We start from the raw sequence: 22,909 nt of genomic DNA on the forward strand, positions 1-22,909 counted from the left end.
GCTTGGCTATACAAAGCAGGTTGGTGAGGCTGTATGTTGTGCAGATCTGATCTAGATTATGGTAACTAATCTGTGTAATTATGTATAAGAAATTAAAATATGCTGTCCTGGTAAATCTGGAATAATTGTTTTGTGTCAGCCTAATCCATTTCATAAGGTTGCTGTGAGAATGAAATGGGGAACAAAGCACACCAAGTCTTCAAAGGTGACTGGCACTGAGTGGGATACAATATATAGAAATAGATTACAAAAGGAGATGTGTGTGTCATGCTCTTGAACACAACTATCAAATCCAGCAAGTGCCAGGTGTTTTTTGGCATCCAACTGCAATTCATTTTAAAGAAGCGTTAATTGTGAAACAGGCAAGACTCAAAGGTTTAGAAAATGTTATTTGATTCTTCACAGTCAAATTTCCTAATTCTCTTCTCCCTTGACAACTCTTAGCAAACATTCCTTGGAAAGCTGCTGGATTATGTCAAAGGAGCCACATCATCATCTTCCAGCTGACATAAACACAGCTCACTGTCGCCACTTCCCTCCGTAGTTCTTCCCCTGTTCATGCATTCTAATCATAGTACTTCCTGAAAGGAGCAAGGAACAATACTTCAATCCCAGAATACCTTTCTTCAGCAAATAGGAATGGGAGGAATGATTACATATATGAAGATACACATTTCAACAAACTATTTTTTTCCTACAGGCTGTTGTTGTGTTTGGATGCACGTATTACTGTTCAGTCAAAACCCAGCAAAGTCAATAATTATTGGTCCTGTTTAAATCGGCTGTTACATCACTGCCTCTAGCTGTTTTTTTTTTACAATGAAAGATGTACAGTATAAAGAAAAGAGAGGTTTTTACCGGTAGAAACAAAATAAGATCATTTTTGTTGATCCATTACCCATATTCACTGAATTTAAATTGAAAAGAATCTAATCCTATGCAAAGAAGTAATTCACATGTCCATTGCGTAAAAATCAATAAGTAATATTGTCTATGGAAAACACATCGGCCAAACTAGAGAACTGAAGAGCTGGAAGAAGCACCAGAAAATCATTCTTATTCCAAATGTTTTCATCTCTCATGATATTTTGCTATTTGACTAGTTAATTCAGACAGTTCATGGGATTTTTTTCCTTATTTAATATTCCCTTCCTCTTTCATTAAAGATGCTAATTCAACAGTATATTTTGGAGGCTATACCAAAGGCTTTGTGGAATTGTATTGGAATTGCGTTCCTCTTAACACCAATTTCACCCAAATTTAGAGCCTATAGAATTTTTTGACCCTGCTGGTTGGAGATAATGCAAATCACATTACAACACATTTAGATGACATCTATTTGGGAAAGGTTTTTTTTAGTACAATACCATCCATATAACCTGCCAAAAATATGAAGACAGAAATGTTTTCATTATTATGATTGACAACACTGAAATTATAAGATGAAACTGCTTTTTGCATCAACTATTAGATTATAAGTTAATTTATTTTATTCATATCAAATTTTAATTTGCCCAGTCTGCTACAAGGAAAAATCAAGAGGGAACGAAGTGTTTTTAGGAAAGAAATGCAATTAATGAAATCAGAAAAATAAAAAGCAGCATAAAAAGTGGTATTACAAATCCATTGGGACAATCATAAGAATATTCAAACTACAGTAGCTTTACAATAAAAGAAAATGCAAATAAATGTTATAAATATTACATATACTTTTGCCATCAGATATAATTCAGTACAATAAGAGGTGGATAGTGTGTGTAACCCTTTAGGTTAGCTTCTATTTAAAGCACTATTAGTTATGGAAAGTCTTTATATCTACAAATCATTAACTGAATTAGAAAAGCAGCAACAATATATATTTTACAGATGAGTTCACAAAGCAACCATTGTTCTAAAAGTATTTTGCTTTTAGCAGTGAAAGCATTTAATCTGAAGAGCAGAGACCCTGCCAAATTTTGCTTTTCCTTCATGGAGAAAGCATCTAGATTCCTTTCATATTGCCATAACTAATAACCATATTGCATCATACCAGCCTCCACACTTCCCAACAAAAAATGACAATACTACAATGAGTATCAATGTTTCAGTCTTAGCCAGGCTCAATGCAACTCCATGTAGTACAATAGTCTTATTACATGACAGTTTTGTGCATCATGCAATCATACCACGTACTCCCAACATTTTTTTCTGCACTGGTTTCTTGGCTGCTGTCAAAAAGTTAAGCAAAATTGGTCCTGCCTCACAGTTGGTTAGCCTTAGTAGAGCATCGGAACATATCAGGCCTGTGGATTAGACCACAAAATGAAAATTGTTGAAAAAAATGTTTGTAAAATAGTTCTTTTCAATAATGTTTATGAATATTTCCATGAAGTCACCAAGAACTGAGATTGATTTTAAGGAACTTATTTTATATTTCTAGTACTTACTATTAACACTACATTTCTGAAATTTGTTTGTCATTAATTTATCAAATAGTTTATCAACCTGATGTGCTGCCATGATACCCCTGCAAACCTGTGTGTCTGACCTTGCACTAAGGCTGCAGTTGGCGTATTCACAACTTAACCACTTCAGCACATATTCACGTTGACATTTAAAGATGCGCTAGCTCTCCAAATAGTACCATACAAACACATATCTTGCACAATTTTACTTTTTGTTCGAATGATAATGCAGAATTATTGGAGCACACTACCGCAAAAGTTTCCATTCATAGTCATCAAGCACATAGCAGTTAGACTTATATACCGCTTCATAGGGCTTTCAGCCCGCTCTAAGCGGTTTACAGAGTCAGCATATTGCCCCCACAGTCTGGGTTTCACCCACCTCGGAAGGATGGAAGGCTGAGTCAACCTTGAGCCGGTGAGATTTGAACCGCTGAACTGCAGATAGCAGTCAGCTGAAGTGGCCTGCAGTACTGCACTTTAACCACTGCACCACCTCGGCTGTCTCACTACTGTAGAGCAGATGTACTACTGCTGACTCAAGAAATAGGCCAACTTGTATATTTTCATGTGTTCTTTACCTTAATCAAGTTTATTGGAGGATGAAAATTAATCTTTCCTTTTAGGATTTTGAATATATGCAAACAACATGGAACAAATGATAATCCTTGAATAAGATCATCATATGACTATATTTAAGAATCATGTTTTGATAAAAAGTTTAGGATATGCTTAAATTAGCGTGACACAAAAATCCTAAACTATGACCCTTTCTCTATAATAAAGACAACTGAACAGCAATTGATATAAAGTTAAACCAGAATATATATTAATTAATTATATTTGTATAGATGCTCATCTCACATGAAAGTTACTAAGGGCAGCATACAGCCCTTAATTAAAAATTTGATTTCTTATTAATATTTTAAACAATTTTTTCCTAAGAACTCCTCTAGGAAATGTAATAATAATCCTGAAATGATAGCTCTATTACCATCCAACAACATCTGCCTTAAGGACCAGACAGATCAATAAAAATGCCAAATAGAGTTTAAAAATCTAGCTGAGTGCGAGTCCAACCATAATAATAATGTTATCTAATAAGAATTAGATAAATACCAAGCCAGAATTTTGTAATGCTGCAAAATGTTAGTCTAAATACTTATTAATTTTCAAATTCCGTGTGACATTGCCCAAGTTGGGAAAACTTTTATGTCTCAGCAAACTGATATGCAGAATTTGCTGTGACTCATTAAAAAATACTGCTGGAAGCAAGCAATGTAATATTTTGCTGCATTTTACAAATTATCCTTTTTAACATGTTGGCTCACTTACTCTTGGAATATTTGCAATTAAAAATCTGATTCTTCCTGGTTAGATGTCTCTAATTAAAACAGACTACAATTGACTCCACCGCAACTAAGAAAGTTTAGCAGGATGAGTAAACTAATTGGACATAAATCAGCCAAGTGTTTTAAGAGTTTCTGCAGGGTACAAACTCTATGAACCCTAAACATCTGCATCAGTTTTAGCCCAACAGAGTAACAAGTGCAAAGCAAAGCTTCCTCTGGGTCTATAGAGGCATTTTAATTTGAAGTTGTCCCCAGGGCGCACTGTGGATGGCCATACATGCAATTTGGCGACTTTAAGTTGCCCAGATGCTGCAAAAGAGGACTTCCAGAAAAAGAGAGATGCTTTTTTTTTTTTTTAAATCTATCTTCCTTCTCCTCTTATCCAGATCTGCTGGGTCATGACTCAGGCCATCCCGTGGGAAGCGCATCTAGCTGAGGGGGGTGGTGCTCATGTTTTTTTGTTTTTTGTTTTAACATTTCCTTACCTTGTTCCAAGTCTTGCTGATCATACCACGGTTCCTCCTCCTCACTCTGAAACTCATCCATCCTGTCAGCGCTTAGCATGAACTCCACTCCGCAAGCATCCAAAATTGAGCTGCTAGCAAAGAAAGACTGACCTCCCACAGAGACTACTGTGGACTACTGCAGAGTGAGAGGGAGAATCAAGGGGTGGGAGGAAAACGGAGGGAGGAGGAGACCAAGAGGATGCTCTCCAAGAGACCGAGGACGCGGGTGAGGGCAGAAAGCGATGGGTCGCCAGACTTCAAGGCGGGAATCGGTGAAGATGACACAGGGGCAGATCCCGAGATTCCCGAGGCCCAAACAATGGCTTTGCAGATGTTTCAGTTGTAATCAGTGCTGCTGCAGCGGTGCCCTCAAGCCCCACATTTTGTTCTCCTCTGTCTGCATCACCTTCCGTCTCTTTTCGTCTGCTTTTTCCGCCAAGGAGAAAGGGAGAGAGCAGGGAGGCGGCGCACGGATCTCGTTCCTCCTTTCTCGCCCTCCGCGCTTTCTTGAAAAGAGAGGACAGGTGTTGGCCTCTTTGTTAACGGATGGAAATCCGTTAACCTGGCTGCTGCAGGGTTCTTGCAGCGAGTTCACTGGGTGATGCACAAAAGAAAGAGCCCAGCTTCGTAATGCAGCCAGTTCCGACTTGTACGCAGCTCGGTGGAGACCTCTAGCACGGAACTGCTGCAAGAAAATCCATGCCAAAAGACGTGGAAAACAGGAGGGGAGCGGGAAGGAGGCGGGAAGGGAGGAAGGTAGACCTCCCTCCCTGTCCCCCCCCCCTCCCGTTCTTTCATCGGAGGAATTCTAGGCGCATTTTAAGCGACTAGGCGGATGTGTGGCTTGTATTCCGGCAGGATCTGGAGAGCAAGGGCGGAGTCCCTAACGGTGGTCAGGCGGGGAGTGGTTTTTCTCGGGGGGACGTTTACCCACTCGTTGGAAAGCTGCTTTGACGCGCACAGGACGCGTGTCTGAGAAAGAGCGGGCGGTGCCGTTCCAGAGACCGCTGGGACCGCTTGCTGGTGGCAATTCTTCGCCATTGTTATTCCCTGGGCAAAATCTCCGCTATGACTCCGGCCGCGGTGAAAGAACCGCCCGACTGGAAAACAGTCCCGGTGCTTTTTCTAATGGCTACATTGGAAGGGGATTTTTTTTTCTTTTTGCAGTTGAAAAGACAAATAACAGATGGCACAGAATAAACAAATAAGATGGGTGGGTCGCGTTTGTCGGCGGCCCGAGCGTGAGCGTCTGGCTTTTTTGTATTTTTTTCCAACCCACACAAAAAGTGTCGTTGCGAGTATTGTAGAGAGTATTGTATGTGGGGCTAGAGAGCTTCATTCTCCGGAGTAAATCAAATGTACTCACTACCTCGGAAGTCCCTTTTCTTTTAGAAATCAAATCCAAGCTGTGGGCCCAGGTCAGCCTACTACATTGCCGTGCCTTTGCTTCCCTTTTTAAAAATATATATGAAAATAGAGAGTTATTATATGCATCAGCAGAATGAGCCTGAGAGATTTGGCCTCATTTGTGTCAAGCAGCCTACCTAAACTGCAAACAAATATCTGGCTTGAAAGTGTTCTTAATTGGGAATCTTATATCCCTGCTTTTAAATCTCATACCTTCTTGAAATGTAACAAAAACTAAAAGCTCTTAGCTTTCTATTTCTCCATACATAAATGACCCTAACAAGAAGAACAACATGTTTCTTCACTACTTTTTATTAATGAAGGTTTTTTGGGTCTTTTTTGTTTGTGAGGATCTTTATTTCAAAGATGTCATCAAAAACAAAACAAAACACCCCACCCTCTTATTAGCTAACCTGAAGTGTAACTGGAAGGAATTTTCTGTCCTTTTACTACAAGCCACAAGAACAATGGCATCTCTCTCTTGGCATGGCAAAGCCCACTTTGGCCTGAGCCAGGCAGAGGATCCTAGCACTATCAGAGAGAAGGCATTGTGCAAATCTTACGTCTTTTTCTATTTAAAGGCCTTTTTGTGGAAAGAAAAACAAAATCAGCAATAAATTACAAATGGAAGACTTGGTTACTTTCAGCTGGACTGTGATTGTAGGAATGATGCCACTCACTGTTCAAATGTCAAACTAATCTGTTCTACTCCTTTCTTCTGTCAAATGATTTTGGGGGGTGGTTTTTTGTACTTAGCCTTGAAGACAGGAGCAACTTCTCATGATTTGTTACTTAACTGAATTTATTTTATATCCTGCCTTCCCTCCAAGAGCTCATGGCAGAATTCATAAGATCTTCATTTTATAATCTCAGCAGCCACCTGCAATACAGGTAGTCCTTGATTTACAAGAGTTCGGTTAGTGACTGCTGAAGGTTACCATGATGGATTCAGAAACAGTCATAGCAGGGTTCATCCAAAATGTCTGTCTCCCTTCGCAGAGTTTATTACTTTTATACACTTTTAACAAGCAAAGCAAAGAGTATATAGCAACAGCATTGTTATTGGTGTATTCTTGTCAATCTTTTAAAAATATCCCAGCCAGGGTAGAGTCTTGAATATCTTGATAGCTCATAGTGGTGCCTGGTGCTGTTAATTAGGTGAGCTCAGAGACATCTGAGGTAAACAGTTACTAAGTCATGGCAGTGTGCTGCGCATGCCTCTATGTAACCTTTCCTCTATCTCTACATTACCACAGCGTTGAGAAATGTGATTTATGACCGTTTTTCATAGTTTTGGCTTTGGCCGCATTCCCGTGTTCATGTGATCAAAATTCAGACGCTTGGCAACTGGTTCATATCTATGACAGTAGTTGCTGTGCACCAAGGTCATGTACATCCATTTTTTGCAGCCATTTCACAAACAAAGTCAATGGGGAAACGGATTCATTTAACAATCAGATTACTAACTTATCAACTGCAGTGATTCACTTAACAACTATGGCAAGAAAGGTCATAAAATGGGGCAAAACTTACTTAACACATTTCTCATTTAGCAACATAAATTTTGGGCTCAATTGTGGTCGTATGTTGAGGACTACCTGTATTGGTTAGGCTGAGAGAGATTAACTGGCACAAGAGTAACTAAGTGAATTTCCAAGACTAAGTGTGGGGAGTTTGGGGAATCATGGATGTTCCCATTACCTTCTAATAATGGGAACATCCATGGTTGGATGTGCTAACCTCTGAAGCAGCCAATATTTTTTTCCAATATTTTTCTGAATTGAATCTTGCTTGTAGTTGAAAATAGAAAATCGTTATAGAAACAAATTAGATATATTTATAAATTAGGTATTATTCATTGTCCTGTGCCTTTGGAGAAAAAAGGAACAAAAAAACTTTTTAAAAAGTTGCCAAGGAGATAGCAAATATTGGAAGAAAATTATTGGAAAAAATATTGGCTGCAACAGAGGCTAGCCAGTAACCAGAAGGGAACATTATAGTTCCTAGAACTCAAAATATGCATCTGATCATATTTGAAGTAGATAATTTAACCTCATCTCCAAGATAACAGGTTGTACTGTTAAGCATAACAGATTTTTTTTCACACCTTGCACTTGTTATTTGGCATAATGGGAGAAAGACTAAGGATACCTGTAGACTTCTTCATTCCTGGGGTGGGAGTGAAATGAGGAAAACATTATATGAGTGAGGAGAAAGTTTGGGTTCATGCACAATTGAACAACTATGAATGAGAATAGGGTCTAACTAACTCAGAGTAGGCTAAACAGCTTTAACCCTGAGGTAGGTAGATTTATTCATGCATACAAAATCTTATTCATGCATACAAAATTGACATAATGATGTCAATAGACCAAATATCCCCCAATTTGTTGTCTATTTTCATTGACAGGGTTTTTTCACTCATGAGACCATGATTTGCTTTTCTTTAATACATAAAATTAGCATTTCAAATTTGGTCCTACCTTATATCTATACTGGAACCTAGTCTATGGGAGTCTTTGAAAGTATTAAAAGCACCTTTATTCAAATGCTGCTTGAATACAATGCAGAGATATTTGGTATTGGATAAAAAGCTTTTTCATTGTCTTGGATAATCCCATAATTTCAGTAGAAGCATTTAATGAAATATGGTACTGCTGGATGATGTAACAGATTTATTTTAAGAATTACAATGAAGGGCAAAAGCAAAGAAAAAATAAGAAAAAATGAGAATAAGTAATCCTAAAATTTAAGATAGAAGTGCATAACTAATAGCCAAGAAGCATGTGTGCCCTCATGCCTTGCATTCAACCTCAAAACCATTTCAAAAGTGTGCCAAACGTAGTTTTAACCAAGTTAACATTTAAATTAAATTAACTTTGCTGGCTCAGTAATAAATCTCAGATCAGATGGCTTAGCTTCATGGCTTAGTTTAATCTCAAAAGACAACTCTACAATAGATTAGAATCTTTATTGTTAAATAATAAAGACAACAATAAAGCTACACAAAATAGATGATTGCAAGTGTAATGGTGAGAAATATACTTTAGTGTTTTAAATATAGTTATTTTTCTCTTATTTCCATAAATTAATGAATTCTTGTCATTGTACTTGGCTCTGAAGCAAAACTGTTCTTACATGCTTAACATAATGGCCATCTGCCCTTGGAGAACCATTGGTTCCAGCCTCAATCTTCACTCTGTTCCCTTCTCCAAGCTCCATCTTGCCCCTTTCAGACCTCCTCAGTCAAGCCAGCAGGAATGGAGACACTGTTTTCATCTCTGCAATTTTGTTAAGAACTCCCCCATTTCAGAAATTTCCACTTCTCTCCCTTCCTGACTTGAGATAGGGGAAAGAGAAGGCTTTTCTTCAACTTCATTGCTTAATGCTCAGGATCAGAACTACTGGCAGGTGCAGAAGCTTTATTGCACAGCCAGTTGGGCAGCTTGCAATTGTGAGAGTCTTGCAAATGGAATGGCGAAAAGAGACAATGTACATGATCATTGTATATTATCTTTCCCAAATGTTTTGTGTCTTGGTGGCCTTCCAAAATAACTCAAAAGTCTAAAAATAAGCTATACTACAAACGCTTCCCCAAGATGTGGGAATGAGTAGAGGGGGACATTCTAGGACTGGAAGGAAGCAATGGAAAATAGGGCGCATTTTCAATATGCCTGGAAATTGCAGATAAAAAGCCATAGACCTGATTAATGCGATCACAGGGAATGATCAAACAACCTAGGCATTTATCTTAGATGGTCATGTGGAGGGGAAATTCTGGGGGAAAGCTAGGCTTGATACACATCATTGATGTTGGTCATCCTGGCAGTGATGAGATCACAAGATCACTTGTAGGAAGGCTTGCATGAAGTAGCTGATCCTTTAGCAAGTACTGACAATTTAACATTCCTAGAGAAAACAAAGATTTTGTAATTGAAAAGAGCCATATACAATTGGCAGTAGACATGGATAACAGGCATATTGTTTGTAGTTTTAAGGTGCCAACTGAATGGAAGTAAATTCAGCTATAGGTCCAAGTTCAGGCCAATTGCCTTGCTAGCATTTTACATAACAGTGAAAGTATTTCTGAGGTTTATGTTCATTTAAACCTTGCCTGAAAGGTGGAAGCAGGAAAAATATAATAGTGGTTACTGATACCTATTCATACAGTCCAACAAAGCCATCAGAAACAAAACAACCATGTTCTCATTGTGCCCAAGCAGATTTGAATTAATGCATCATTGTCTCTCTGTATCTCTGATTTTATCTGATAGTTTTTTTCTGAGTTGATTAGTTAAGGTTTTCATCCCAGTACATATCCTGAGCTAATTGCAGAAATTCCCACAATTTTTTTTATCTTAGCAAAGGCAGAAAATCTCGTGTTAAGAGGCTATTACTTGACTGAATCCTCAAAAATATTTCTTGCACCCCTCAAAAAATTAATATAGTGACCAAAATTCATAGAGTTTGTAGTTTCAATGGTCCTTAGGGCTAATTATAAATCCCAATGGAGTTAGTTGGACATCATCTGATTTTAGCTGTATAGTTCAAGGAAGGAAGTAAATTTTGTTGGGTAATTACAATCTGGTGGGGATAGCGTACATATGCTCAGTGCCAATGTAAGAAAGAATTTTCATACTGAGAAACTTGCTAGTAACTGTCAATAAGCAAGATCCAGGTGCACATTGGCCCATCTTCATAGAAGGGTAGTTTTTTCCTCATTACACTAAAAGCCAAAGACTAAGAAAGCTAAAATCACTATCATAGAAGCCATTCCTATCTAGTCCTATAGTCTTTCTTGCAACAATTTTTATTTAAGATTTCAGTGTCTTACTAGGGCCAAGTTATTATTAATACAAATGTCAAGCTGGGAAGGGATGTCATTCATTTCCAGTTAATGTGATTTTATTAAATGGGGTTTTTAATGGACGGGTTTTAATATTTAATGACATTAATTTATTTGCATATTATTTCTAGCCACTTTGAGTACTTTTGTTGAGAAAAGGCAAATTAAAAATTACCATATTTCATTTGATATTCTGCAGTGGGACCTCATATACATACATACATACGTACGTACGTACATGTACACACACATACAGAGAGAGGGAGAGAGAGAGGGAGACATTGATTGCACTTCCTTCAATTAAGGTAATTAAAACTGCAACCAAGTTGTTAATATATGTTTATGCTTAAAATATGATCTTTAATAACTAGAATTTAAATATTTAAAAGGGGAAAAACATAACTTCATGATAACAATCCAGATTATGCGTAAACACATGGAGAGTGAATTATAAAGAGAATAAGGTTTTAAAGTGTCCTCATTGAATATTGTGCTGCTGGGTGGGAGGGAGAAGGCATGAAGCAATAAATAAATAATGTCAAGGAGAGGCTAATGAAAGGAAGTGAGGGATCGTTTTACAGACTTCGCTTCCTCTGAGGTACAGTGGGGAAGCTGTCTCGCTTGACAAATTTTGCACACAATTAAGGCAGGCAAACTGAGTTATTTTATTGCCATAGTGTTGTTATTGTCAAAATACAAAAAAAAATGCTTGTTTGTGGGAGAGACTCTTGTAAATTGCTGAGTTCCTATTATAGACCCACTCTGGATAAACTTTATGGAGTTAGTGTGAATAGAAAGGTATCATTTTTTTAAAAACCAAGATAAAAGGGTTTGGACTGGCCCAGAGGAGACCTAGCTTCAAAGCCACCCACAGCATTGCAAGATCACTTTGGGGGTAGTCATCTTCTCTCAGCCCAGTTCTACCCACCTCACAGGCTGGTGTTGGTTGGGAAGAATGGGAGGAGAGAAGGGCAAGAGATGGGGTATGAAACCTCAATGAATGAGCATGTGTAAAATTAATAATTAAATAATGAACATGTACAAAACAAGTGCGCCTAAAAGGAGGAAATGCCTAAGGGTCTATTTTAAGGGCAGGCAGCCAAGAAAAATGCGGGGAAGAGGGAACCTTGTAGAACTGCATTTCCCCTCCCGCCGACGTGAGCTGACTCGCTTTTAAACACGGATTTCCGACTAACTGGAACCACCAAGAGGCAGGCAGCGAGGGGAAAAGCCACAGGGCCGAATCAGATACGGGTGGGGGGTCGGATTCGGACGAAGAGGGACGACGACGAAGAGACGCCTTCGCCGGTGGGGAAGGAGAAACAGCGCTCGACCCAGCGGGACTGGCCAGCCAGCAGGGAGGAACCAGCCGGCGGCTCTCCGGAGCCCTGCCGAGGGAAGGAGGCGGCTGTCGTGTAATTGAGCGAAAGCGAGGCGGAGCCGCGCCTCTGACGACTAGGGAAGGCGGGATCAAGCGCCGGGAATAGCCTCAGCTGCCTTTGACAAGCGGGAGGAGACCAGCCAGCCTGCAGGGAGCAGGTGGACGGAGCAGCGCTAATGGAGCCCACCGCGTCCGGCAGAGGGGGCGAGGACGAGGGGGATTAGCGGGACAGGCGGCGGCGTCAGAGGAGAAAAAGAAGGGCACGGCTACCGCCGCAGTGAGAGACCGCCGGCGAGCGAGTGAGCGAAGGAGAGAGCGAGAGCAAGGCGGGAGCAGGGAAGGGAAGCGGACCCGGATCCTGGTGCGGGAGGATGGGTAACGCCGACTCCAAGCTCAACTTCAGGAAGGCTGTGATCCAGCTCACCACTAAGACCCAGGTGAGCGGCTTGCAAAAACAGCCCGGCCCAGGTCGTTGTTTTACAGCTGAGGCGCTCGAAGCAGGGGGCGACGAGCGGGGGGAGGTCTTTTGAGGGGGGCTTTGGCGGAGGGATGGTCGGCCAGGATATTTTATCAGAAACGAGCCCGTGGGGTGACTTTCGGCTGGGGTCACAGCAGGATCTCTTTTCCCCGCCGCTCTGGGGTATTGGTTTCGGAGACGCCATGGAGAAGAGCTGGGGATGGTTCAGAAGAAATCTTGTTTCTTTGGTTCGTGAGACACGGCTAAGCCTTGACAGGCACGGGCATCCACAACCCAGTGCTAGGTTGCCAACCTTTTGCCTGCAGCATCAGGACTCCATAGGCTTCCAGTTTGCTACCCACTACCTCACGTGGCACCCCCACAAATCGGTGGAGCCCTCCATCCATTATGGCTCTCCTGAAGTTCAGACCTTAAGCTACCTGGGCTTTCATTCAGAGCTTTCAGGGTTTAGGCCTAAGAACTGTATCCACCTTCACCTGACTGAAGCGGGAGAACCGGTTAGAATGAGATGCAAGGAAAACAGTGTGAAAATCGGTAAGATAGCCTTTTAGTAATGCTGTGCAATTGATAGAAAGCCACAGTATTCGCCAAAATAACAATCTCAACATGGGTAGAATTGGAACTCAAGTCTTTGCCTCTCTCTGAATCATGGAACTGTGTTAATGGCATCTATTTTATCTATATTTTGCTGAGCTATGTTGGATCTTTCAGAGACTGAAAAAGTGGTTAAAATGTTCTAGAACCGGGAAAATTCAGGTTCAAGTACTTAGCCAGAGAAACTTACTGGTTGATTTTAGGCCAGTTGCTACTGTATTTCTCAACCTAATCTACTCCTTAGTGTTGTTCTCATGGGAACACATTAATGATATTCCCATGTAAGCTGCCTTGAGCTCCATTATTTATTCTTAAAAATCTAATAATTTCTATTTTTTTTCTGGAAGCTTGGAGAATAAAAATTGCTTAGGGCCTCAGGTTGATGTCAGGTGCACAGAGATACTATCAAAGAGAAAAATTATCAAGTAATAACTAGTAGCCTACAGGCAAAACCTAACAGAGTTACTGAGAACAGTCCTGGCAAGTACAACAGCTGTTACAACTTCAGAAACATCCCACGCACTATAGAAGCAGGTTGGAAAGTCTAAAGTGCTGGTTGCTAAAGAAAGGCCTTTACTTTGTATTTGAGGAATGAGAACTGGTCACTTAAAAAAACATCTAGTTTTGTGTCTAAAAAGTTTGAAATGTGAATCTGGAAAATATAGAACTATTTACCTTGTGGAACTCTTGGTTCAAAATACAAGTAATTACAAATGCTTAAATTTAGTTACCATTCTGAGAAGCAGTTATAGTGAAGTAATGCAGAGAGACTTATTAATTTCAAAATGTCAATTTTAATTTCTCTGCACTGGAATAATTCTGTCTTAAATTTATGGGCAGTTAGGGTTTGCAACAAAAGAATATCTTTTCCTTAAGAAAGCTGAGTGATCATTAAAAAAACCCCTCTTTTTTGCTTTCTCCTGTGCACCTGATGCCAGGTCACTTCTTCCCTAATTTTTTTTTAGATCAGGTTTCACTGTTTAAGAACAGTTGCAAAAGCGGTAAGTAATGCTTGCAATCTCATAGAACAGGTTGTGTTTTTCAGAAGCATTTAATATCTACTTTGACTTTTACATAGGTCCATGTATTTTCAGACTTGGGCTTACCTTGGGCAATAGGTGAGGGAAATTAAAGCAGTTTCCATAGTGCTGATAAATATATTTTCTTCAATAAGACTATATCTGGGAAATATTTACTTGCAGCTGAATACATTGGATTCTTTTCTGTTGAAAGGACTTTGTGGTAGCTTTATAAGTAGTCTTCGATTTATGACCACAATTGGGATCAGAATTTCTGTTGCTAATCCAGGGCTTAAGTGAGTCATGACTAATTTTATGACCTTTTTTCCTACTGTTGTTAAGTGAATCAATCACATCACAGTTGAGTGAATCAACCTGTGATCAAGCAAATTGGCTTTCCTCATTGACTTTGTTGGAAGCCACTGAAAAGATCACAGATGGTGATCCAATGACCCAAGGAGGCTGCAACCATCATAAACATATGCAGGTTGCCGAGCACGCAAATTTTGATCATGGGAACATAGGGATGCTGCGATGGTCATAAATGGAAGAAGTGGTTGTAAATCATATTTTAGTGCTATTGTAAGTCCAAACAGTTGCTGAACAAATGGTTGTAAGTCAGTGATGGGATTCAAATTTTTTTACTACCAGTTCTGTGGGTATGGCATGGCTTGGTGGGCCTGGCAGGGGAAGGATACTGTAGAGCCGAGGTGGCACAGTGGGTAGAGTGCAGTACTGCAGGCTACTTCAGCTGACTGCTAGCTGTAGTTCGGCGGTTCAAATCTCACTGGCTCAAGGTTGACTCAGCCTTCCATCCTTCCAAGGTAGGTAAAATGAGCACCCAGATTGTTGGGGGCAATATGCTGACTCTGTAAACCGCTTAGAGAGGGCTGAAAGCCCTATGAAGCGGTATATAAGTCTAACTGCTATTGCTATTGCTAAAATCCCCATTCGCTCCCCACTCCAGGGGAAGGTTACTGCAAAATCCCAATTTCCTCCCGATCAGCTGGGACTCGGGAGGCAGAGAACAGATGCGGGCAGGGCCAGTTAGGAGTGGTATTTACCGGTTCTCCAAATTACTCAAAATTTCCGCTACCAGTTCTCCAGAACTGGTCAGAATTTGCTGAATATCACCTCTGTTGTAAATTGAGGATTATCTGTATAGTGTATAGTGAAAAATGAATAAACATAGATCCATAGGCAGAACTTGCAATATTAGGAAAAACAATCAGGATAATATATAAGTCCTATAAAACCCAGTAAAGAAATCCTGAAGCTCTCATAATTCTTTGTTTTTGTTATGTATTTGTTAAATATCTTGGAGTTTGAACAAAGAATGGAGAGGCAAGAGAACAGAAAAGTAGAAGTTAATAATGCAACCTTAGAGCCAATGTGTGGAGCATTGGAAAACATTAGCGTAGGAATGGAGAGATTCAGGTTCTAGTCCACCCTCAACCATGGAAGTTAATTTGAGCTCTTGGGCAGAGACAGAGCCATACTGTCTCAATCCAATCTACCTCAGAAGCCTGCTGTGGGAAAAAATAGGGAGTGCAAAATATGTGTCATCTCGAGCTCATGAATGAGAGATAGAATATAAATAAAATAAGGATAGAAAAAAGATTTTCTCTGTTGTTTTTTTTTACTCCTGCTAATATATATTTTTGTATTCTGTACCTCTAAATGGTAAAAGGTGAAAATAATTGTAGGCGAGTCTGGTCAAAAGAGCAAACTATTGAGTTCAGTTAAATTTTACTATGGCAGTGATGGTGAACCTTTTCGGCACAGGGTGCCAAAACTGGAATGCACGTGCATGTGTGTGAAGGTGTGCGTGCCGGAATACTGGAAACCCGGTGTGCACATGCCTGTTTTTTGGCTGGTTTTTTGGCTGGTTTTTTGGCTGGTTTTTTGGCCATTCTTCAGCGATTTTTGGGCTGTTTCCAGGCCATTTTTTGGGCTGTTTCCAGGCCATTTTTGGGCTGTTTCCAGGCCATTTTTTGGGCTGAAAAATGGTCTGAAAATGACCCGAAAAACAGTCTGTTTTCTGGATGTTTTGGGTAAGGTGACCAGATTTTCAGATTGGTAAAGAGGGACACCTTTGACTGGGAGTGGGGGCTTGATTAAAATTTTTATATGGAGCAACAAAAATTTTCATACAATGCAAAAATAGTATTGTAATATTTTTTTTATTTCAACATAACTACAATTTACAAATATAAATTGTAACTGTTGCCAAACATCAAAATTTTGATCACGTGACCATGAGGATGCTGCAATGGTCGCTAAGTGTGAAAATGGTCGCTAAGTGTGAAAAATGGTCATCAGTCACGTTTTTCAATGCCATTGTAACTTTGGTCACTATACCACCTTTCTTGCCACAGTTCTTAAGTGAATAACTGCAGCTGGTATTTTGTATTTTGGATAGAATCTTTTTTTAAATAGTCTAAGACAATTTAAAAAAAGAATCCACACAGAATAAATTGAAGTAAAACATTTCAAACTAATCCACAAAGAATAAATTGAAGTAAAACTATTTTTAAAAATTCTATGCACAATATATTTCAAAGTATTGTGCATAGAATTTTTAAAAATGGTTTCACTTCAATTTATTTTGGATAGAATCCTTTTTTAAAATTGTCTTAGACAAATTTTAAAAATACAAAATATCAGCTGCAGTTATTCACTTAAGAACTGTGGCAAGAAAGGTGCTATAATGGGCTTAGTGACCAAAGTTACAATGGCATTGAAAAAAGTGACTGATGACCATTTTTCACACTTAGCGACCATTTTCACACTTAGTGACCGTTGCAGCATCCTCTTGGTCACGCGATCAAAATTTTGATGTTTGGCAACAGATTCGTATTTATGATGGTTTCAGTGTCCTGGGGTCATATAATCACCTTTTGACAAAGTCAAATGGGGAAACCAGATTCACTTATGTTACTAACTTATCAGCTGCAGTTATTCACTTAAGAACTGTGGCAAGAAAGGTGGTATAGTGACCAAAGTTACAATGGCATTGAATAAAGTGACTGATGACCATTTTTCACACTTAGCGACCATTTTCACACTTAGCGACCATTGCAGCATCCTCATGGTCACGTGATCAAAATTTTGATGTTTGGCAACAGTTACAATTTATATTTGTAAATTGTAGTTATGTTGAAATAAAAAAAAATTACAATAGTATTTTTGCGTTGTATGAAAATTTTTGTTGCTCCGTATACAATTTTTAATCAAGCCCCCACCCCCAGTCAAAGGTGTCCCTCTTTACTGAAAATCTGGTCATCTTAGTGATGGAGCACCTACAACCTCTGGTGGCAAGCTGTTCCCCTGGTTGTCTTCACTGTTAGGAAGTTTCTCCTTAGTTCTTTTCTCCTTAGTTCTAGGTGACTTCTCTCCTTGATTCATTGCTTCTTTTAAATTTTTTATTTATTTATTAAGAAAATTGATATGGCCGCCCAACTCACTCATGATGACTCTGGGCAATTTACTGAAGTAAAACTCCATTACAAAACCCAATAAACTCTCAACCCCCTGGTGATCAGATGTTGAGGCTCAGTGCAGAGAAGAGCGACAAAGAAGATTAGGAAAAATAGGAGGCTAAAACATATAAAGAAAGGTTGCTGGAACTGGGTTGTTGTTTTTAGTTGCAAATCGTGTCCGACTCATCGCGACCCCATGGACCACGTTCCTCCAGGCCTTCCTGTCCTCTACCATCCAGTCCATTGAAGCTCACGCCAACTGCTTCAGTGACTCCCTCCAGCCACCTCCTTCTCTGCCATCCCCTTCTTCTTCTTTTGCCCTCCATCATTCCCAGCATGAGGTTCTTCTCCAGGGAGTTCTTCCTTCTCATTAGGTGGCCAAAGTCTTTGAGTTTCCTCTTCAGGATCTGGCCTTCTAAAGAGAAGTCAGGGTTGATCTCCCCTAGGACTGACCAGTTGGATAGCCTTGCAGTCCAAGGGACTCAATGCAGGAGTCTCCTCCAGCACCAGAGTTCAAAGGCCTCCATTCTTTGGTACTCAGCCTTCCTTCTGGTCCAACCTTCACAGCCATCAATTGCAAATGGGAAAACCACAGCCTTGACTAGACACCCTTGTGTTGGCAGGGTGATGTCTCTGCTTTTTAGGATACTGTCTAGATTTGCCATAGCTTTCCTCCCCAGGAGCAAGCGTCTTTTAATTCCTTGGAATTGGGTATGTCTAGTTTAATGAAAAGAAGGACCGAGGTATTGTATTGTGGTTGCTGCAATTAATATACTTAATAATTCCATTTTTATTCTTTATTTTTTAATAATAATTTTCATAACAGCTGCTTCTGTTTTTGTAATTACTGTTTTATATTATTATTTTAGTGGATTGTTGTCACCCCTGAGAGTCATTTCTATTGAGATGTACACATTTGAACAATAAATGTATTTATTTTCATATTTAAGGAAAGGCATCATCTATAAACTAAGCAAAGGTGTAGCTTCCAAGATGTGCCCTTGGGATCTTGAAATTGGTGGGAATCTACTCAGAGGTTAATTGAGGAAAGCTTAACAACAGGGAGTTCTTAATGCAAATCCACACAGAATAAAACTATTTTAATAAATCCTATGCACAATAAATAAAATATTATTTTAAAATACATTAAAAAATAAAAGAAAAAAACCCAGCTCACTTAACAGTAGGCAGGAACAATCCAATCCAATCTAGGTCAATCCAGAATGATGTAGATGTTAATACAAAGAACTGAGCAAATTAAAATGGTTAAATAGTCCCAGGGAAATATTTTTCAAAGAAAAATGAGGAGCCACCATTTTTCCCCACACGAGCTGACCTCCAACCTCCGTGCCCCTTCCCTCCGGAAAATCTAGGAAGTAACAGTCGCTTCCCTCTCTAGCCAGGTATTTCCTGCAGCTCTATGGTAATGGGTCATTTTTTCTTATAAAAGTGAGTAAAAGGGGCGGGAGGAGGTCCGTTTTGTTGCTTTAACATTTTAATATATTCAATGAAAGTACTGAGACATAGAGAGAGAGGTTAGACAGAGTGTCTTTTGTCTTGCCCCGATTAGGATTTCTTAAGAAAATCCACTGGGCTTTCAACATGAAGCCAGAAAATCGGGACTTTTTAAAAACGCCCCAGGACACGGGACAAATTGTTATAAAGCATGACTGTCCCGCTGAAATCGGGACGTCTGGTCACCTTAGTTTTGGGGGCTATTTTCAGGCTGTTTTCTTCTGCTCCAGTGCCTGTGAAAACCAGTTGGCTGGTGCTCACGTGCGCCCAAAACCAGAAGAGCAGCTGGCGACGATGCGTGTGCCTACAGAGAGGGCTCTGCATGCCCCCTATGGCACGAGTGCCATAGGCTCGCCAGCATGGTACTATGGGTTAATAAATTAAGAATTGCAACCATGATATAAACTTTACTTTTAAACTTTTAACTTGGCCATTGACTGTGTTTGCTGACTTTCAAAAATAGTTTGAAATAGTTTGCTGACTTTGAAGTGAACAAGTGTGGGAAATGGTGGGAAGAATGCCATGAGGAAAAGTGGGTAGAAACATCTATATGTACATACTTGAAGGGCACTCCTTGAATATTTTTGTTTGAGCCAGTCACCAAAAGATCTCTGTTAAGATACAGCAGTAAGCTTATGAACCACACTCTTTAATTATCATTTCAATTGGTTTCATTTAATGGTTTGTTTTGATTATAGGCCAGCATAAAACTGTTTACATAACAGTCCTCCTAAAGTAAAAATTAAGAAAAACAATAGAATAAAATAAAGTAAAATTATTACCCTAATTTAAAATTAACAAAGTACAGGGATTAAAATCTGGCTCAGACCTATAAAACTACAAGCAATTTGACAATCAGTAGTGTAAATGCAACATATAACTAAAATAGATAACTGCAGTAAAAGTACTAGGGTTTGTGGAATACTGTGAGAAGGTAAAGCTGTGTTAAATAATACTTGCTACAACCAAAAACAAAACAAAACATAGAATGGTGTTTTTATTTAAAAGCGAAAAAAGGAGGGGGGAGGATGGAAACTTAAGATAAAATATATTGAATTAGATAAAGCTCAACATCACTTCACTCAATTGTTTACGACACAGAACCAGGCTACATTGTCTGAATTTAATTGTAAAGAAAAGGCATTTCCTTCATAGAGTATCAGTGCAAGTGAGCTGATATATTAAAATTTAGCTTTATGATTTACCCTAAAACTTTCCCAGGTCAACAGAAACCAAATACAAACCAAATTCAAGGTTCAGGTCCAGCTAGGAACAGGTAGTTTATTAAGCTAATCAACTCTATTGAAGAAGGTCAGTAGATCTCTTTTTTTGCTTGTGAACAGGAGTTTACTTAGAAATAGACGCTGATAAGTTTTGTTTCTTTTCTGTCCATTGGATCGGTTATTATTACTCTCTGTAATATTCCATGGAATTTAATTCCATGTAATTCAGCAGTGACTTCGATGGCACTTCAATCTGGGAAGAATATTTCTTGGGAGTCTTCTTTTAAGGGATTTTTCCCTCAGTTTCCAGATGTAATCTACTCTATAATGGGAAGCTTTAGATCTTTCTGCTATTTAGTAATGATATTTAATTATTTCTAGTTTAATTATAATTCTGTATTTAGTCTGTATATTATTAGTTTTCTAATTAGGAATATTTTGTGAAAGCTAGTTGTACAACTAATTACAAATAATAAATTTGACATTGTTGTTCTTGACTGGCCAAAATAAAAATCAAATTATGCTTTCCTGCTCTCACACTGGCTGACAGATGCGAGCCGCTGGATATAACAGTCTGTGTACATATGTACACACCCTATTCGCCTTTTGTGTAACCTCACCTATTAAAATAAACAATTATAATATTTTCAAATATCCGACTGCAAACCTGAACTTGCTTTCTAGTCTTGCAAACATTATTGAATTTGTGAATACATAACACTTACTGTTTTGTTTGATACCATGTATAATTTGTATGAATACTTAACCATTATTTTTCTGCTGAGCTATTGTTTTTGTCATAATAAAACTAGTTAATTTGAAAAACATCATTTTAAAAGACACCTAAACTATTCTGATGCCTGTAATTGCAAAGGTCACAAAAATAATGCTATTATTTAAGGTTAGGTTTAGTTTGACAGTGATTTGGCTGGTTTTGCAGATTGTGCTAAATCAAACCAAACAACATTATAGCTTCTGACAATTTGTGAAAAATAGTATGTATTGAGCTGAATTGTCTTGGCAAAGATTTGAACTCAGAACTTCAACATTCAAACTAAAGCATCTTCATTGTCCTATTTTTAATTTCCCATTATCTGAACATCCAGCACTAAGGCAGCCTGCTTTCCTGTTTAAAAAGGAAGATCCCTTTTCTCTTCTTTTCACAGATGTATCCTGTTCCCATATGGATTTCACTTAGTAGTTTGTTTTTCTGGAAATTATTAAAGCAACTGAAATCCACATTGGCATTTTAAAAATGTATTTTATGTTTATAAACAAAGCAGTTAGCACACCTGCAAGTGCTCATTCAGATAATATATTCACAATGGATGGCATTCCTCAATCACTTGCTAATCTGTCTTGTTTGTAAGAATTGTATTTAGAATCAGCGGTATTCTTTTTACTTCTTAATATCAATAATTTCTGAGTTAAATCTATTTCTTACAACTAATTTCTTAATTATTTAAAATATGTATCTTGCCATTCTTTAGATAACAGTGAAAGGAGAATATTACCGTAAATGTACAGCAAAATAGCCTCCTGATTGTTTGGTTGGTTAAAGCAACCATGAGAAACTAATATTAGATAATAAAATATTTCTGAGAAAACAAGGTCATAAAGATAAACTGCTACACAGAGATGAATGTCAGGCAATGTCTTACTGAGTACCCTTGCTTATCAGTTTTTAAATAACAAAATTTAAGATACATCTTAAGGCATTCCATGAATCAAATGCCACACAGCAAAGGTTCTAATTTGAGGTGTTACTCCCTGGGATAAGAGTTGAATATTGGCTTCCAGTGAAATGAAAGGAATGTAGGGAAGAGGATAGTTAATAAGAACCCAGGTCATTGCCATGTATATAGATTACTGCAACATGCTGCCTTTAAAAACTACTTGGAAGTTCTTCAATTGACACACAGTGTAGTAGCTTCGGTGCTCCCAGATGCCTGCTGGGCATATCACTCCTATTTTGCAGCCTTGCATTGGCTTCCTATCAGCTTTCAGGTGAATTTTTTAAAAATCATTCAATAAAGCCTTGGTGGTTTGGATCCAGGTTATCTTCAGGATGGATAGGTCCAACCCCTTTGATTATGCTGGAAGAAGCAGCTAGTTATCCTCATTTTCAGATGTTCAAAGACACCGATGCTTGAAGGTACTTTTTCCCCTGTTCTCTTGAACAGCCTTCTACGAGTAGTTCATTTGTTTTCCAATGTAGCTTTGGTATGTTATCTGTGATGTATATTTTGTGTTTTAATTGTTGTCCCCCCCCCCCAATATTGTGAGCCACCAAGAGGCAGAATATGATTGCAACAAGATATAAAAGCAATAGTAGACAAATAAATTAGTCGTAGCCCAAAACCTTTAAGATCATTAGAGGTTAAACCAGAATGTTAAATTGAGTTCACAAGCCAACTAGCAGGCTGTGCAGGTCAAGCAAGATTGCTACCACGTATTCTGGAGGTCTGATATGAATTAGTACCAGTACTTTGGTTGCAGTGTTATGCGTTGATTGTAGTTGTTGCAAGGTGAGTGCTTGCAGAGTCTATTATAGCAGTGCAATCCAGAAGTGATTAGATCATTAATAACTAGAGCAAGAACACGAAAAGCTAGCTAAATCTAGGTAATAAATGTTCTTGCTACTGATAATACCTGTGTTTAA

The 22,909-nt window shown here is 38.8% G+C and overlaps 2 protein-coding genes across 8 annotated transcripts in view; one reads left to right on the forward strand and one right to left on the reverse strand.

Annotated features, from left to right (window-relative positions):
- The window catches only part of CDR2L (cerebellar degeneration related protein 2 like), a 35,126-nt gene extending 29,802 nt beyond the window's left edge, over positions 1–5,324 (reverse strand). The window contains exon 1 of the mRNA XM_014057378.2: positions 4,282–5,324. Within this exon, the coding sequence (XP_013912853.1) occupies positions 4,282–4,360 (79 nt within the window). The 5' untranslated portion in view covers positions 4,361–5,324. The remainder of the gene's footprint in view (positions 1–4,281) is intronic.
- Positions 5,325–12,047: 6,723 nt separating this feature from the next.
- Positions 12,048–22,909, forward strand: part of HID1 (HID1 domain containing) — a 69,361-nt gene continuing 58,499 nt past the window's right edge. For 5 of the 7 annotated variants that reach the window (XR_015696011.1, XR_015696010.1, XM_087709983.1 and 2 more), the window contains exon 1: positions 12,049–12,373. Coding sequence is in view for 5 of the 7 variants with exons in the window: in XM_087709983.1 (XP_087566109.1) it covers positions 12,308–12,373 (66 nt within the window). In the remaining 2 variants the exon portion in view is untranslated. Of the gene's footprint in view, positions 12,374–22,909 lie in introns of all 7 variants that reach the window. The other 2 variants (XM_087709985.1, XM_087709984.1) reach the window with 1 other exon arrangement.

The sequence above is a fragment of the Thamnophis sirtalis genome, unplaced genomic scaffold (assembly GCF_051295495.1).
Source record: "Thamnophis sirtalis isolate CommonGarterSnake01/CBP01778 unplaced genomic scaffold, rThaSir2_p1.2 scaffold_3, whole genome shotgun sequence".
In the NCBI taxonomy this organism is placed as follows: Eukaryota; Metazoa; Chordata; class Lepidosauria; order Squamata; family Natricidae; genus Thamnophis; species Thamnophis sirtalis.